This window comes from Mirounga leonina, unplaced genomic scaffold (assembly GCF_011800145.1).
Source record: "Mirounga leonina isolate KUSES-001 unplaced genomic scaffold, KU_Mleo_1.0 Mir_366, whole genome shotgun sequence".
Classification (NCBI taxonomy): Eukaryota; Metazoa; Chordata; class Mammalia; order Carnivora; family Phocidae; genus Mirounga; species Mirounga leonina.
Genome location: NW_023270709.1, coordinates 26,657,243 through 26,674,009, shown reverse-complemented (window position 1 = coordinate 26,674,009; position 16,767 = coordinate 26,657,243). Strand labels below are relative to the sequence as shown.

At 48.1% G+C, this 16,767-nt stretch overlaps 4 protein-coding genes across 6 annotated transcripts in view; 2 read left to right on the top strand and 2 right to left on the bottom strand.

The window, feature by feature from the left end:
• LOC118027231 overlaps window positions 1-11,646 on the bottom strand; it is a 71,298-nt gene extending 59,652 nt beyond the window's left edge. Inside the window, exon 1 of the mRNA XM_035030449.1 lies at window positions 11,315-11,646. Within this exon, the coding sequence (XP_034886340.1) occupies window positions 11,315-11,623 (309 nt within the window). The 5' untranslated portion in view covers window positions 11,624-11,646. The remainder of the gene's footprint in view (window positions 1-11,314) is intronic.
• LOC117997491 (histone H4) overlaps window positions 4,978-16,767 on the top strand; it is an 18,884-nt gene continuing 7,094 nt past the window's right edge. Inside the window, exon 1 of the mRNA XM_034985815.1 lies at window positions 4,978-5,677. Within this exon, the coding sequence (XP_034841706.1) occupies window positions 5,004-5,315 (312 nt within the window). The 5' untranslated portion in view covers window positions 4,978-5,003 and the 3' untranslated portion in view covers window positions 5,316-5,677. The remainder of the gene's footprint in view (window positions 5,678-16,767) is intronic.
• On the bottom strand, window positions 12,378-12,858 carry LOC117997488 (histone H3.1). The gene has a single exon (XM_034985812.1). The coding sequence runs from the start codon at window positions 12,837-12,839 to the stop codon at window positions 12,429-12,431; it is 411 nt and encodes a 136-aa protein (XP_034841703.1). The 5' UTR covers window positions 12,840-12,858; the 3' UTR covers window positions 12,378-12,428.
• Window positions 15,295-16,767, top strand: part of H1-1 (H1.1 linker histone, cluster member) — an 8,567-nt gene continuing 7,094 nt past the window's right edge. For 2 of the 3 annotated variants that reach the window (XM_034985808.1, XM_034985807.1), the window contains exon 1: window positions 15,295-16,045. In XM_034985808.1, the coding sequence (XP_034841699.1) occupies window positions 15,319-15,966 (648 nt within the window). In that variant the 5' untranslated portion in view covers window positions 15,295-15,318 and the 3' untranslated portion in view covers window positions 15,967-16,045. The other variant, XR_004675829.1, reaches the window with a different exon arrangement.

The window sequence follows — 16,767 nt, the reverse complement described above, 5'->3', positions numbered from 1 at the left end:
GGGGAGAGGGCGTAGATGGGATTTCCTGGTTCCGTGCCAACTTTAAATCCAAAGGCTCTTTTCAGAGCCACCCAATTAGCTCCAACAAAAGTGGCTGTGATCCTTTGGGTACTCTTGGACTGTGATCCTGACCATGCTAAATTGGGAATCCGTGCTAACCCTGGTCATTGGCATATTTTACGACGGAATGATCAGGTTCAACAATGGAATAGTAGGCTTACCAATGAATTTACCCAGATGAGCAAGAGTAGCTTGACAGTAACTAGCCATTTTATTATTTTTTAAGATTTTATTTATTTGAGAGAGAGAGCACATGAGAGGGGGGAGGGTCAGGGAGAAGCAGGCTCCCTGCCGAGCAGGGAGCCCGATGCGGGACTCGATCCAGGGACTCCAGGATCATGACCTGAGCCGAAGGCAGTCGCCCAACCAACTGAGCCACCCAGGCGCCCTAACTAGCCATTTTAAAAGGTAGCAGGGAACATGGGCTGTTTATTTTGTTTTGGATCCTGTTATGATCTTCACATTTCAAGCAATTGCCCATAATTTTCACCTCTGAGAACACAACCTAAGTTATTCATTGGTGACTCGGAATCATGAAATGAGTATAAATATTCCCGGTTTCTTAGTAGTTTAAGAAGTTTCCTCACTCCAATATAGTTTTCTTATAACATTTCATCTTTTTAAATTTTTTTAAGATAACCTGAAGTTTCAGCTGAAATAAGAATCCAACTGCTTGCACATTTCTTTATAGCTAGCTACCCATTCTTAATAATTGTTAATCAGTTGATCAGGCATAATTAGTCAAGTCCCTTTATTGCTTAATATGTTATTTCTTATTTGTGGCCCTGCTTGTGATTGGTTGCATGGCTTTATTTCTTCTAGGGCTAGGCAATAATTTTTTCACGATTCTTGGCTGTAGTTTCTATTCAAGTTTAGAAGTCATAATTATTTTTCTTTTGTTGATCTTGCTCTCTGGAGTTGCTGATTCAGTACTGGAAGGAAGATGATCCACATAAAAATAGTGGCTGATTCTGGAAGAAAAATAACATTTGCTTTAAAATTTAATTTCCATATTTCACCCAATATTTTTTCAGAAAACAATTATTTTAAAAATTATATAGCATTTACACTGTATTTACAAACTGCCTTTAACAGAACAATACAGTATGCTGTAGAACATGACAGCAGCAAATTCCAAAGGCTTTGTGTGTTCTGTTTTCCACACCTGAGGTCTTAATATCTAAAATTTTGGGCCTCCGTCTGAGATGTGAGTTGATGTACCGTATTGAATCATGCGGACAACTCAACAAGAAACATAAAACACAGAAGATTAAACTTGAATTGTGTGGTTTACTTGGATTTATTTACATTCCAGGATTTTAATAAAGCAACTTTTGCTTTACAACATATTTGCATTCTTAAAAATGATAAGGTTGGACATTTCTGTGGATGTGTGTATGTCACTGGGTTGTACTTTTAACATTTCATTTTTCCAGATTCTCATACGTACCACTCTGGCCCAGACCTTTGCTACCCATATAAAGGGTCTGTCAGAGGCACCCAATGCCCTTGGCTTGAACCAGGGTGACTGCTCTCCAGCTCGATCCCAGCTGAAGTCCAAGTATCTTGGTTTTTCTTATAGCTGCACTGGCTCTTACGTTCAGTGTTTGGCTTTTCCCCCGAATATTTTATGTAGCTGTTAGAAAAAGGGTGTCTTAGGTACAGGGCCTGAGAGGATAGCTTTAACAAAAGCAAAAGTACCCACTGCTGTCTGAGGGTTAAATGGCCAGGGGACAGTGGCTCAGACTGTGCTCCTGCCCCACCAGCTGCCCACCCTTTCCCAGCCAAGGATCAAGGATTTGGCTTTAAGTCTTCATTTACTTGAGTTCCTCAGCAGAAAAATTGCCCAGTGTCTAGGAAAGTAAGGTTCGAACCACCTTAGAATTCATAACCTTGTTAATCTTTCTCCAGGAGCCTCTGGAAGCAGGCAGGACAGAACAGCATTTGGATAATAGATGGCCATGCTCCAGTTCAGTTTTACTACTTATTGTGACCTTTTACACAAACTGATTTCTCCATCATCAGAAAAATGGGGGTGATACTACCCACCTCAGAACTGTTATTGGGATACTATGAGTTGATTTTTGGACACAGAGCATTGTATAAATGCTGTGAATTATCCTGAGCTATGTATTATTTTCCCTTATATTCTAAGATTTTTTTAAAATTGAAATAAAAATGCAAACTTTAACTTCTAAACTTCCCTTTCATTTGGCATTACTTTGTTGCTCAGTTTGGAAATGAAACTTCAGCAGGTATTTGAAAACCAAAGAATGGAAGAAATTCGCATTTGTAAAAGAAAATTTACTGAACATATTGGACCACAGGTTGTGCCAGCATTTTAATATCAAAGCATTAAGCCTTTATTACTTTATATTAGTGGCGTGACTAGGGTCATGCTGGAGAAAAAAAGGGGGTGTTTCACGTACAGATTGTATCTTTTAAACGGTTGTTGCAAGGTCCTCGGTCACACAGAGTTTTTCTCTCCCAGGCACTATGAAGTGATATTACCACACAGGCTAAAGTTTACAGCTAATGCTGTTGGTGTCTAGAACCACACTTTTGGTTTGTTATAGACTTTCAGAAAAGAGGAGGAAGCCAAGGTCAGGGTGCATTTTTCAGACTAAAAAATTTAGTAGTAGCCCTTCCAGTCATCCCAGAAGTGACTTACTAATCAATGAGTGTTTTAGGGAGACTTAACCCAACAGTGGGAAGTCAGTTTAGAGATCTGAACTGCATTCCAGCCTTGGCTGCAGGACATAGTCAGTGCACCCTGGGAGAGGGCACAAAGGAATATTTTTCAGACAACCAGATTTAACATGTCACGTATGAACAGAGTCTGTCAATCAATAGATGAATGGCTAAAGAATATATGCTATATAGAGTTGACCCTTGAACAATGAAGGTTTGAACTGCATGAGCCCATTTATTTATTTTTTCCAATAAATATGATATGCTACTGTAAATGTTTTTCTCTTCCTTATGATTTTCTTGATAATATTTTCTTTTCTCTAGTTTGCTTTATAATAAGAATACAGCATATAATACATATGACATACAAAATATGTGTTAATAGACTTTATGTCATCAGTAAGGCTTCTAATTAACAGTACGGTATTGGTAGTTTTGAGGGGGGGATTCAAAAGTTATATGTGGATTTTCAACTGTGTAGCAGCCAGTACCCCAACCCCTGAGTTTTTCAAGGGTCAACTGTATATACAATGGAATATTAGCATAAAGAAAGGATGAAATCTTATTATTCATATGGATGGACTTAGAGGGTATATGCTAAATGAACTAAGTTAGAGAAAGTCAAACACCATATGATTTCACTGAATATGTGCAATCTAAAAAAACAAAAGAGAGACAAATACAGAGAACAACTTAGTAGTTGTGGGGGCGGGGGTAAGAAACCAAATAGGTGAAGGAGATTAAGAGATACAAACTTCCAGTTATACAATAAATAATTCACAGGGATGCAAAGTACAGCATAGGGAATATAATCATATTATAATGACTTTGTATGGTAACAGATGGTAGGTAACACATCATGATGAGCATTTCATAATGTGTAGAACTGTCAATTCACTATGCTGTACACCTAAAACTAGGATAATATTATATGTCAGCTATACTTCAATTGAAGACAAACCCAAAAAACCAGAAATCATCAATGTCTTGTATTTTATTAAATGTGATTTAAAACAAACAACAACAACAACAACTTTCACTATTATATATGTATCTGTGTTGTCTATATTGTATTCAGAGTAAAAGCTTGAAAATGAGAGTTCAGGGTAATCTCCCAACTCCAGACAGATTCTTTAAGTAATAATACCAGCTAAAATCCAGGCACACTTATGTAGGACTTCTTTGTACCAATCTCTGTTCTAGGCCTTTGCTTACATTAGTTAATTTAAATCTTCACAAAAGCTACATGAGCAGTATCATCACTCCACCTTTACAGATGAAGAAAACTAAGGCAGGGTTACAAGGTCACACAGCTGTAAAAGAGGGAAAATAACTTTCCCCTACCCTTCTGAGTTCTTAGCTGAGAACCCTGTAATAAAAGATTAATTAGAAAAACAAACAGCAGTTTAATAACATGTATACGTCCTGTATACATGAGAAATACTCTGAAGAAGTGAGTAAAACTCCCTGGAAAGGCCCAAGCCAGCGCCTTAAATACCGTCTTCTGCTAAAAGATGTTGATGTGGGAGGAGAGCGCACAGGGAGCCGGGTATGGGTTACCAGGAAAAGGTAAACAAGGCTGTGATGCAGAATTAAGTTCGGGCCTTCTCCATGGACAAAACTGATTTAATCATCATTTAATCATCCTTCTCTTTCTGGTACTGAGAGGGAGACACTTACAGATTGAGATCTTTATAAATGTAACATGTCCCTTAAGAGAGTTCTACTCTGATTTTAGAGATTTTTCCTGCGTTTGGCGTTTCTTAAAAATAATCTGCTCAAAAAGCAGTCTTTATGCCAAAGAGGCATATTTTGGGGTGGCATATTCTGCTACCCTTCATACCAAAGTGGCCCATTTTGAGACGGTTTGTCCTGGACTCCTACACTCCTCTTTTGGGGTGGCATCTTAGGGTTCCCTTCCCAGCTAACAATCATCCCCTTCTGAATGAGAAACGACTGTACCCCGTTGTAAACTAGAAGCCCCTACTCACTCTCTCATAGGAAGAGAGCCGCAGATACAAATAGCAACGGGCTCAGCGAAATGCAGAGCTTCCACGGGAAGCTGCCCTGCCCCCTGCCCCACAGTCATTGGAGCTCCGCCCAGAGGGGGCGGAGCCCGGGGTGGGGCAGCGGGGCCGCGGGTCCCGCCCGCGCTTCCAGTTCTCAACGAGGTCCGGCCTCTGCCTATAATTAGTCCTGCCGGACGAGCAGGGCTATAGCTGTGTTCGACTCGCACAGAGCCTCCAGCAGTCATGTCTGGCCGCGGCAAGGGCGGGAAGGGCCTGGGCAAGGGCGGCGCCAAGCGCCACCGCAAGGTGCTGCGCGACAACATCCAGGGCATCACCAAGCCCGCCATCCGGCGGCTGGCCCGGCGCGGCGGCGTCAAGCGCATCTCCGGCCTCATCTACGAGGAGACCCGCGGGGTGCTCAAGGTGTTCCTGGAGAACGTGATCCGGGACGCCGTCACCTACACGGAGCACGCCAAGCGCAAGACGGTCACGGCCATGGACGTGGTCTACGCGCTCAAGCGCCAGGGCCGCACCCTCTACGGCTTCGGGGGCTAAAAGCCTCGTCTTCGTTTGCTTTCCAAAGTTCTCCAAAGGCCCTTTTCAGGGCCGCCCACCCTTTCTTTAAAAGGGCTGTACGCGTCTTGTACCTGGGTTTTGTTGGGTTGGTGGAGCTTTTACGTTGTTACTGACTTGCGCTTTTGTAAACGTAAGCCTAACAGCTCCGCGACCGCCGGATGCTCGCTCAGCCAATGAGCGGGCTGCACAGCGCGCGGCGCGGGTTTTGCGCCAATCAGCAGTAGGGGCTTTCTGAGGAGGCCAATGGGGGGAGGCGCCGGGCCTCCCGCGGAAGGGGCGGGGCTGATCCCCGCCGCTCTTCCCGTGAGGGCTCTGCCTGCCGCTTCCCACCTGTGGAGGGAGTAAGTACTAGCCATGCTGGCGTTGCCGCCCAGCTCGTTCGCCTAGGAGGGTTCGGGTCGGTAAATAACTCGTATATTTGCGAGGGGCCGCTGCCCGCCTCACAGGAAGCCAGGTGGGCTAAACTGTACTGCGGGGAGAGACGCTGAACGTCCAGTCCCGGGTGTGCTCTCGGCGTCAGCAGAGGGCAGTCCCCGCCGCCGCCGGAGCCGGAGCCCTGGAGTTGGGGCCTGGGAGGCTGCAGCCGGGGGTCTCGGGTTTCGAGGTGCCTCGGCATTTCCATTGTCGGGCTCGGGCTCCCGGCCGCCCCTAAGGCCCTGGCCGAGCAGGGTTCGGAAACTTCCCATTTAGTAGACGGAAGGGGTCTGTTCGGATTCAGGCCTCGGGTTGCTCGGAACCCTACGGCCTCTGGCAGGGCCCAACCTTGACGACTTGAGGGAGGAGCGCCGTCCTTGGAGACCGCTGGCTCTCTGGCGACCGTCTTGCACCCTCCGCCTTCGTCCCTCCGCCCAGCTCCTCTCCCTCTTTCTTCTGCGTCCTGCAAATTGTAAGGTTTTGGGTTTTTGAGTGAAGCTTTCACACATGGTCACAAAGTGTTTTGAGGGGCGCCTGGGTGGCTCAGTGGGTTAAGTGTCTGCCTTCGGCTCCCGTCGGGCTCTCTGCTCAGCTGGAGCCTGCTTCTCCCTCTGCCTGCAGCTCCCTCTGCTCTCTGTCAGACAAAATTAAAAAAACAAAAAAACAAGAAGTGTTTTGAAGTATGTCCTCAAGTTACTAAATCAGACAACTGAATAGCATCTTCGATTTAATGCTTGAATATATTGACGGCTGCTTAAGAGAGCAAGTGACTCTGCTAACGTCTCTCTGACACAAGAAGATGCTGAATAGGCAGTTGGAAAAGGTTCTCGAGTTCAGGTGAGAGGTCTGGTTTGGTCTAGAGGAAAATTTGGGAATCACCAACCTATAAATGGTGAGTCTGGATCAGATCAGTAAGGATTTAAACACCACTTATTGCAATTCATTGTAATAATAAATAGAAATGTAAATAATGTAGAATAATTATATACTATAATATATATTATACATAATATATAATATAGCATATATTATAATATATAATATAAAAATAATAAGTAGAAATGTAAATCGTAGGAATGTAAATTGTCACTAGAAGGGAACTGGATATTATCCATATCCATGAAATCGTGTCTTACTTCAGGCTGCTATAATGAAAATGCCATAGACTGTGGCTTAAACAACAAACTGATTTCTCAGGGTTGGGAGTCCAAGATCAAGGTACTGGCAGATTCAGACAGGACAGTTTCAGACAGGATTTGGTGGCCGGTGAGACCCCAGTGTGTGGTTCATAGACTTGCCTTGCTGTGTCCTCACATGGCAGAGGGAAGGGCCGGAGAGCTTTCTGAAGTCTCTTATGTCTAAAGGGCATTAATTCCAGTCATGAGTGCTCCATCCTCATGCCCTAATCACTACCCAAGGGCCCAACCTCCTAATACCATCATATAGGGGATTAAAATGTCAATATATGAATTTGTGAGGGATACAAACAGTCCATAACAAATGGAATGCTGTACAGCCCTATTAAAGAATAGAGAAACTCTATTCCAGGATGTGCCCTAGAGTACCTATGGCTCACTTCTTGGGCCGCTTCTCTGTTCTTGGTCTCACTATTGATATGTTCTGTGTTCTGTGGAATGGTTTATGCTCAACAGGAAAATGCCATGGCCTAGCCCTAAGTGTCAGGTCAGGTTGTAGTGACAATGCCTACGACTGTGTCAACTTCTCTAGGTTTCTCAATCCCAATGGCTGTTTTTAGGAGGGAGTTTTTAATCACCCCTATACTTCCATCAGTTTCCTTGCACCCACCTCAAGCTTCATAATGAAGCTTGCCACATATCCAACTGCATTTTTGACATATCTACTCGAGTATCTAATGGACATCTCAAACTTGACTTGTCCAAATTAGATATCTTAACACATAAACACACCAAATCTGTTCTTCCTCCAGTATTCCCCACCTCAATAAATGGAGGCTTCCAGGGGCTCAGCTCAGAAACCTTGCAGTCCTGTTTGAGCTCTTTCTCTTACAACTTTCATCCAACCCAGTCAGCTCTGTGTTACAAATCAATCAGAGCACCTTTCACTACATTCTATGCTACTTACTCCTGGACAAGCCACAATCACCTTTTGTCCAGATGACCATAATGGCTCCTAACTAGTCTTTGTTTTCGCTTTTGATAGCTTGTTTTTTTTCTCAACTCAGCAACAAGAGTGATTATTTCAAAAGATGTCATGTCCACCCTCAGAACATTCCAATGGTTTTCCACCTTCATAATAAAAGCCAGTGTCTTTATCCCAGCCTACAAGGAGCGTAGCCAAAAATTCCAGTTTGCCTGAGTTTGAGGGGTCTCTGGGGATGTGGGACTTTCAGTGCTAAAACTTGGAGAAAGTCTCAGGCAAACAGGATGAGTTTGTCACCCTACCTAGATGGCTTTACATGCTCTGGGCCCTGGCCACCCTCTGATCTCATTTGCTGTCACATTTCTTTGTCTTCACTGACCTTTTTTCTGTTTGTGGAACAGACCAAACATGTTCCAGTCTCAGAGCCCTTGTGCTTATTTTTCTGTCTTCCTAGAAGTATCTTATCCTGGTATAGGGGAGGATTTTACTTCTGCCCTCTTAGGGTTTTTTGGCAGGCCTAAGAATTAAATTGACATAAAACAGGTTAACAGGAGAAAAGCATACAATTCGTTTTACATTTATGTAAATACATATATATTTATATAGAGAGACATTGGGGTACACCAATGTGTTTTCCAGGACAAAGTTACCCTCATAAGGAAATGAAGACCCAAAGAAGCAGTTAGAGTTGAACACTTATATACTGAGTTGGACAAAGAGTAGTAAGCTGAAAACACAAAAAGGCAAGGGCGCTGGGGCTTGGGTAGTGAATTGTGGAAGATAAGGGTTAGTGTACAAGGTTTGTTTGTACAGATTTCTCCTGGCTTCAACTCCTCACCCAAGGTGAGGAAAATGTTACTTTTCTTGTCATGTAAGGATGACCTCTTCTATATGGGGAATTTCTCACCTGTTTTCAGGAATAAAAAGGAGAGGTCACTGTGCCTTCCAGCACCTGTTGTTTTTTCAAGGTGCCTTTAATCTTTATGTCAGAGGCGGTTTTTGTGTGGCATATTCTACTACCTGTCCCTGGATGGCTGCAGGCTTCATTTCATTCAGGCCTTTGCCCAAACGCTGTCTTATGAAAGAGAACTTTCCTGACCACCCTATGTAAAATAATACCACTTTCTACTCATTCTTTAAAATAATATATGCATCCCCAGGTGTATCAATATATATCTGATTGTTGTTCTGTCTCCCCCAACTGCAGTACAATTCTTTGAGAGCAGGGACTTTATTTTGTCCCTGAAGCGTCCCTAGCACCTAGAACAGGGCTGACAGCTAATAGGTAGTCTATGAAGGTTTGTTGTGTGGGGAGAGGAAAAGTATTTTTCCTTCTACCTTTCTAAATTCTTGACTGAGAACTCCCTGTAATAAAAAGATAGATTAACCGGAGAAAATCCAATTTAATTATATACATAAGTACAGGAGCCCCACAAAGATATAAGGTTCAAGGAAGTGAACAGAGCAGGAAGCTTTTATATCTGTTAGACAAAGAAAGAATACCTTTCTAAAGACATGAAAAGACAAAGCGCTTTGGGCTAGAAGTAGTAAATGGTAAAGAAGTGACAAGGTTTATTCATAAGGCCTTCTCAGCCCTGAGTTTCTCATCTCTGGTGGTAAGGATGTCTTTCTTCCTCCTAGTATAGGAGGGTACATTTCACATAAAAGATTTATCTTCTGCTTTCAGGGAAAAAGAAAGAAGTGGGGGGTGACGTGGGGTGGAGGGGATGTCAGGGTGATTTTCCTGCTTCTGAAGCTTAAACTCCTTGAGTTTAACATATTTAATATACCAAGGTGGCATAGTAGGAGATAGCATGTCCCGAACCCCATCAGTTGAATGAATGCACACATGAATTTTCTACACGAGACCCTAGGCCCACCGGAGTGCTGCCACAGTAGAGTTGATTCTCTACTATTCCCTGACTTACCACTGCCTGAATCAATCAGTGTGGCAGTTTGTCCTCTAGATCTGAGGAATGATGCCGAATGGCAAATCAGGCAGCATGATCTTTGTTCCGAACAAGGCCTTTGTGAGTGTTAGGACTGAGGCAGGCTCAGAGGCTTTCCCCCAGGGCAGTGAGCACGACTAAAATGGGTATAGTACTGTCTACAAGGCTATGAATAAAGAAGCCAGACCAACCATCACAGAAGCTAGTCACGTCTACTGTTGTAGCAACTACTCCTCTCCTCCCATATAGAAAATCTGTATTCACACACCTCTCTACATATACTCTGCATCCAGGACAGGGAATTCTGTCTGATTTGCTCACAGATGTACCCCAATGCCTACAAGAGTATCTGGCACATTACCTGAGGTCAGTAAATATCTCTTGAAGAACACCAGCTAAGGAGAACATAAAATGACCACTCTCCCAGCCAGGCCCATTTTGCTCCTCTGGCCGTCCAGGATGCAGCTCTGAATTCTCCCCAATGTTAATTTAAATTAAGCCATGCTAGGTACTTTTATCATTCCCCAGAAATCTTGGAGGACGGTTATCAGGTGGAAAAGCGGACCAAAAAAGCTAGGAGAGACACCGACTGAAGCTGACATACTGAGCTTGCAACAGCTTGGGGGCTCTGTCGCACTCGCTCTATTTAATTGAGATAGAGTTTATACATCATAAAATTCACCCAAAATTAGCCGCCCTAATTTCCATTTCTCTGTGAAGGAAGGAAAACATGGCGAACTCGTACGGGCTCTGCTGACAATGAAAGAGGCACCTTCCCCCCATAAACCAGATGTTACTCTCCCCTGAATCCAGTGCCCTGGGTTTTCCGGCAGCCTGAATCTGGTTTCTCCCCTGCCCATTTCCAGAGACTATTTTTTGGAGACAAATCATTCTGTTAGTGGTGAAACCTCAGTACTGTTCTTGGGACCTGATTGAAGGACACTTGCAGGTCTGAGTCTATTTCAGAATCCGCAAAATGATAAATCTTAAAAATTCCTAACCCAGGGCTTTGGGGTTTCTGGCCAGCCTTCCCATCCCCCAGTCTGGCTCGCCTGGCGGCTTGGGGGGGTGGGGGGAAAGGCACATGAGATCATCAGTTCTGATTGGTTGACAACCACGGATGGGACTTTCTGATTGGACAATATTCCTCTTTGTTCCTGGAAATCATTGCAAGTTCCCCACTCTATTTGGTCCTTCCCCACTTTTGAATTGGAGTATCATTCCTCCCTTACTCGTATGCAGCGAATGGGGACAGAGGAGCGGGATAAATACTGTTCACCTAAGGGAGTTCCTTTGGTGTATACGGATTTCGTACGGAGTTTTACTTCCAAAAATCCTGCAATCTTACGGGATTCAGTCATTAGATTTCTAGATTAGAAAGTTTAACTACAGCGGAGGGTCTTTCAAGACAGCCCCTTTTTTGAACGGTTGGGTGGCCCTGAAAAGGGCCTTTGGTTATGAAATGCAATTTTCTGGTGACGAAATCAGAGCTTAGCCCCCGAAGCCGTAGAGGGTGCGGCCCTGGCGCTTGAGCGCGTAGACCACGTCCATGGCCGTGACCGTCTTGCGCTTGGCGTGCTCCGTGTAGGTGACGGCGTCCCGGATCACGTTCTCCAGGAACACCTTGAGCACCCCGCGGGTCTCCTCGTAGATGAGGCCGGAGATGCGCTTGACGCCGCCGCGCCGGGCCAGCCGCCGGATGGCGGGCTTGGTGATGCCCTGGATGTTGTCGCGCAGCACCTTGCGGTGGCGCTTGGCGCCGCCCTTGCCCAGGCCCTTCCCGCCCTTGCCGCGGCCAGACATGGTTTCCTAAAAAGCAAAACAGCCAGTGACAAAAGCAAGTGAGAGCTGGTCCTTATATAACGACGTCCCTTCCAACCCCACCCCCTGCAGATGTAGAGAATGGAAAGAGCGCAGGCGGGAGATGTGACGCCAGCAGTCCCCTCCCTTAATCCCGCCTCCAAGCCCCGGGAACTCAGGGCGGGCGTGGGTCAGAACCCAGCTTGACCATTGGTCTTTACTCCCTTAACTGGACTACGTTGTTCTAACGAACTGGGCTTATAGTAAGCTCATGTATGATTCCAAAAATATCCTAAATAGAATACTTAAGGCAAAAGGCTTGTTTCGCAATAATTTCAGTAATGACAGAAATATCAAGATCAAAGAAATGTAAGTTGAGCAGTTTATAATGATAAACCAGGTTTCTTTTAGATGTTTTACTTTTAATACATGTTTGATGAAACTATACTATTCCTGTTCGTTTTACAACCGATGCTCAAGAGGCCCTGTTTAATGCCCTTCAAATGCCAACGGCTTCGTGCCCCTCTTGAAACCCTCACTGACTCTTCCTTAGGACCTAAGTTAACAGTACTTCCTAACTTTTTAAAGGACCAATTTTGTTCGCATGTACAGGGAACATTTAGACAAAAGGAAGCATCTGTAACCCGTTAAAGTGTTGCTAATCCACATCCTTTCGTATCTAAGTGCATAGCTAGTCATATTAAACTGTCGAGTTGATGGGTTTTTTACAGCCACTTTACTTGAAAACGTGGGTGGCTCTGAAAAGAGCCTTTGGTTGAAGTTTCAAAGAAAAAAAAACAGTAGTGTATTACGCCCTCTCCCCGCGGATGCGGCGCGCCAGCTGGATGTCCTTGGGCATGATGGTGACGCGCTTGGCGTGGATGGCGCACAGGTTGGTGTCCTCGAAGAGCCCCACCAGGTAGGCCTCGCACGCCTCCTGCAGGGCCATGACGGCCGAGCTCTGGAAGCGCAGGTCGGTCTTGAAGTCCTGCGCGATCTCGCGCACCAGCCGCTGGAACGGCAGCTTGCGGATCAGCAGCTCGGTGGACTTCTGGTAGCGCCGGATCTCGCGCAGGGCCACCGTGCCGGGCCGGTAGCGGTGCGGCTTCTTGACGCCGCCGGTGGCCGGCGCGCTCTTGCGGGCCGCCTTGGTGGCCAGCTGCTTGCGCGGGGCCTTGCCGCCCGTCGACTTGCGCGCCGTCTGCTTCGTACGAGCCATGACACCTACATAAACGTACCAAACACTAGCACAAGTACGTTACTCGGAAGACTGCCTAGTATTTATAGTACGTAAGGTGAAGTGATTGGATGAGAAAAATGCTGACATATAAGGTTACAGGCTCTGATTGGTCCATCTTTTAGCTTTCCAACAACGGCGCAGTTTCATTGGCTACCACCTTATCCTCGTCTCTTCGGGTTTTTTTCTTGCACAACTAGCTCACTGTGACTTACACAATGATTTTCGTAGTGTGAATGCAGTGCTTTGAACGTCACCTTTTCAAAAAACTAAACATTGACTTCGTTGGTGTTGTAGTTCAAAACTATTATTTCTTTAGTTCTTGGGGAGAAATTTGAGAAATATTGCCCCCAATAATGTAGTCTTCACACTCCCTGCTCAATAACCCCAATAACCCCATATCGTATTACAAGTTTCTAAAACTTTTCAAAAATAAGATCCCTTTATAATGCTAAAATGAAGGAACTCCTTTGCATCCTACAAGACAATGTCAACCTTAGTAAAATTACACTGGCGCCTACAGAAGTATTTCCAGTGATCGGACACCTATTTGTTAAATGGTAATGCTGACTTCTAAAATCGGAGGTTTCTGGAACTTATTTTTTCTCATGCCTAGAGTATATTTTGCCAGGTGTAAAATATCAGTGACTAAATTCTCCAGCACCAACCTCTCTGAGCCTTGCGGAGCAGCCGTGTCCTGGGTCCAATCAACTGGATTCCGAGCCACGAGAAGGGCAAACTTCTCATTGCCAAGACCTAACCTTAAAGTTCTTAAAATTTTTCAAACTTAGAAACATCAAATGTGACCGTTTTGTACTAAGAGTAGGTAGGCCAGATTCTACCTTTTCATTGGTTGAGTACTTTTGTACTGACCGGCCAGTAAGAAACCCAGCATCCTTCATTTGGGTAGAACGTTCCTATTTTATTTGAAGCCTATTTAATCCAATGGATACACAGGAGGCCGGAACTTTAAGAAATTCCGGACTCCAGTGTTCCCTTTTAAAAAGCTACGTTTAATTGGAGTCCTCGTTTATTACACTAGGAAAAGCTTGACTTCCAGAAGATGTTCACTTAAAAAGCTTCCAGATTTGCAGGAAGGTCGTATACCTATTACCATTGACTCTTCCTTCAAACGCCCAGCTCCGATTATTCTCTTCCAAACTGGGAGAAACTACGGGCTGCGTCTGAAAACGCAGACTCTCGGGAGAGCGGGAGGTCGTTGGGGGTGGCGGAGCTGTTGGCGGGAACATCCCATCACCGGCCGCCGGCCTGCCGGTAACAAGCCCCTCGGATGCTTGAGGGAAAGCGGGAAGCTCGGGTTACTTAGGCCGCGCGGACTTGTTTGAGAACTTGAGGAGCGCAGGGCGGGAAGGGGACGTCTCTGCCTCCTTCCGGCCGCCGGGCGACTGCCCGAGCCTGTGACAGGGCGCAGCCCTGGGAGAGGCATTTTGTTCTCTCGTCGTCTGATTCGCGCTGTGAAATCACTTGAGCCTTGTCCCTGCCTTTACATGCGCCTCACAGCCACAAAGAGGTCCGAGGAGGCTCGCCCCGAGCGCTTATCCCGAGCCGCGCCCCCTCGCTCTCACCCCGAGGCGCTCTCGCCCCCTCACGGCGCCGGCGAGCGGAGCGTGCCGTCCGGCCAGCGCCTCTTCAACGCCCCTGGTGCGCGGGGCTGGGAGCTGTTGCTGAGCGAGGGCGCGCTGCCGGGGAACAGCAGCCCCGGTCCGTCGGCCCCGCCCGCGGCGTGTGGGGAGGCCGAAGAGGCACCGGGGGCGCGTCGAGGGCACCGGACTGCAGGCGCCACTTGGCGTTCACTCACGGGGAGGTTGTGTATCGTTTCCCACACGTGCCGCTGGCGTGTTAGCCGCGGTGGCAGCGAGTTGGGGTGTTTGCCACGCTACTCCTTTGACCAAAATTCATGAGAGGTCTTGACCAGGCGTGTCCCGCTTCGGCGTCGCCGGGGCAATGGCGCTGAGGACTGGTCCCAGACTCCTGCACACCGCCCTCCCCCCCACACCCCGCTTTCCTCTCTCCCTCCCGGGCCATTCAGGACGCGCGACCTTTTACACTCAGTGCGGATTAGGAACGGGCGCCCCTGACGACGCCTCCCTGGGTTCTTATTCGGCTGCCTCGTTTACAAACTGCTCTTCCTCCGCCCCCCGGAATCAAAAGGCTTGTTCCATAAAGGGAAGCGGCACCGTCTGGCGTTAATGGGCTGCGGAGCCCGACCCCTCGCCGCCCAGAAGTGCGGGCTGCGCGAGGCGACAGGGCTGCCGCCGCACAGTCCCCTCGGGGACGCGCCGAGGGCCGCAGCGCAGGGGGCGCTAGGGGGCGAGAGGCGGGCGCCGGCGAGCACCAATCACAGCGCGGCCCCGCCCTATAAATAGGCCGCGCCCGGGCCGCCGGCGTCTTCCTGCTCAGTCAGGTCCTCGCAGCTCGCTCGGTCCGCTCCGCTCTCACCATGTCTGAGACCGCGCCGCCCGCGCCGGCCACCTCCACTCCCCCCGAGAAGCCCGCGGCCGGCAAGAAAGCCAAGAGGCCGGCCAAGGCCGCGGCTGCCGCCAAAAAGAAGCCCACGGGCCCCTCCGTGTCGGAGCTGATCGTGCAGGCGGTGTCTTCCTCCAAGGAGCGCAGCGGCGTGTCCCTGGCCGCGCTCAAGAAGGCGCTCGCGGCCGCCGGCTACGACGTGGAGAAGAACAACAGCCGCATCAAGCTGGGCCTCAAGAGCCTGGTGAGCAAGGGCACCCTGGTGCAGACCAAGGGCACCGGCGCCTCGGGCTCCTTCAAGCTCAACAAGAAGGCGGCCTCCGGGGAAGCCAAGGCCAACCCCACGAAGGTGGCGAAGGCCAAGGTGACGGGCGCTTCCAAGAAACCTAAAAAGGTCACGGCAGCTGTTAAAAAAGCTGTTAAGACTCCGAAAAAGGCCAAAAAGCCGGCGGTGGCCAAGAAGTCGTCCAAGAGCCCCAAGAAGCCCAAGGTTGTGAAGCCTAAGAAAGTAGCCAAGAGCCCTGCCAAAGCCAAGGCTGTGAAGCCCAAGGCGGCCAAGGCGAAGGTGACCAAGCCAAAGACGGCCGCCAAGCCCAAAAAGGCCGCACCCAAGAAGAAGTAAGCGTTGCAGTTGGAACTTATTCCAATAACCCAACGGCTCTTTTAAGAGCCACCAACATACTTCGGAGGAAAGAGCTTTAGTACGTGTCTCCTGGTTCCTACGCGGAGTTTGCCACGGTTTTGCCGGGCTCCCTGGCCGGGGCGGTGCTGAGCCAGTCCTTACCCCACCCCGCAGTTCCTTAGGGGCTCCAGTTCCCACCGGCGGACCTGACCTTTCTAGGTGCCGCTTAGCGGCTCGGGAACCACTGGCCTAGCGAGCTTCGTCTTGCCTAGAGTTAACTGTATTGGCAAGACCTGGGGGACTTTGTCCCAAACCGGAAGTCCGCGCCCCGGGCTAATGAGTCCTCCCCGGTAACCAGGAGGGATGGGAGCCCCGCTCTGGCCCCAGCTGGGAGCGTGCGCCGCGCGCACACCGGGCTGTTCCATCTCCCCGTTGAGTTCAAAGCCGGGCCCTGCTCTTCTCGGGACAGTAGTGCTTAAAGCGGCCCTTTCCGGATGTGGGTTCCCCTGACAAGTGCTTGGGGGGTAACCCGTGAAACCGAAAGCTTGGCCACACCCGCCGCGGATGCGGCGCGCCAGCTGGATGTCCTTGGGCATGATGGTGACGCTTGGCGTGGATGGCGCACCGGTTGGTGTCCTCGAAGAGCCCCACCAGGTAGGCCTCGCAGGCTGAGCTCTGGAAGCGCAGGTCGGGTTTGTAGGCGCGGCGCCTCCGCGTGGGTCGGCTTGGGGGCTGCGCGCAAGTTTCTGGCGGTGGTCCCGACAAGGAAGCTTGGCTGCATCGGAGTTTTGGAGCCGAAGC

What these genes read in the sequence shown, in the direction of transcription:
- LOC117997488 (XM_034985812.1), bottom strand. Translation starts at nt 12,839, where the DNA reads ATGGCTCGTACGAAGCAGACGGCGCGCAAGTCGACGGGCGGCAAGGCC.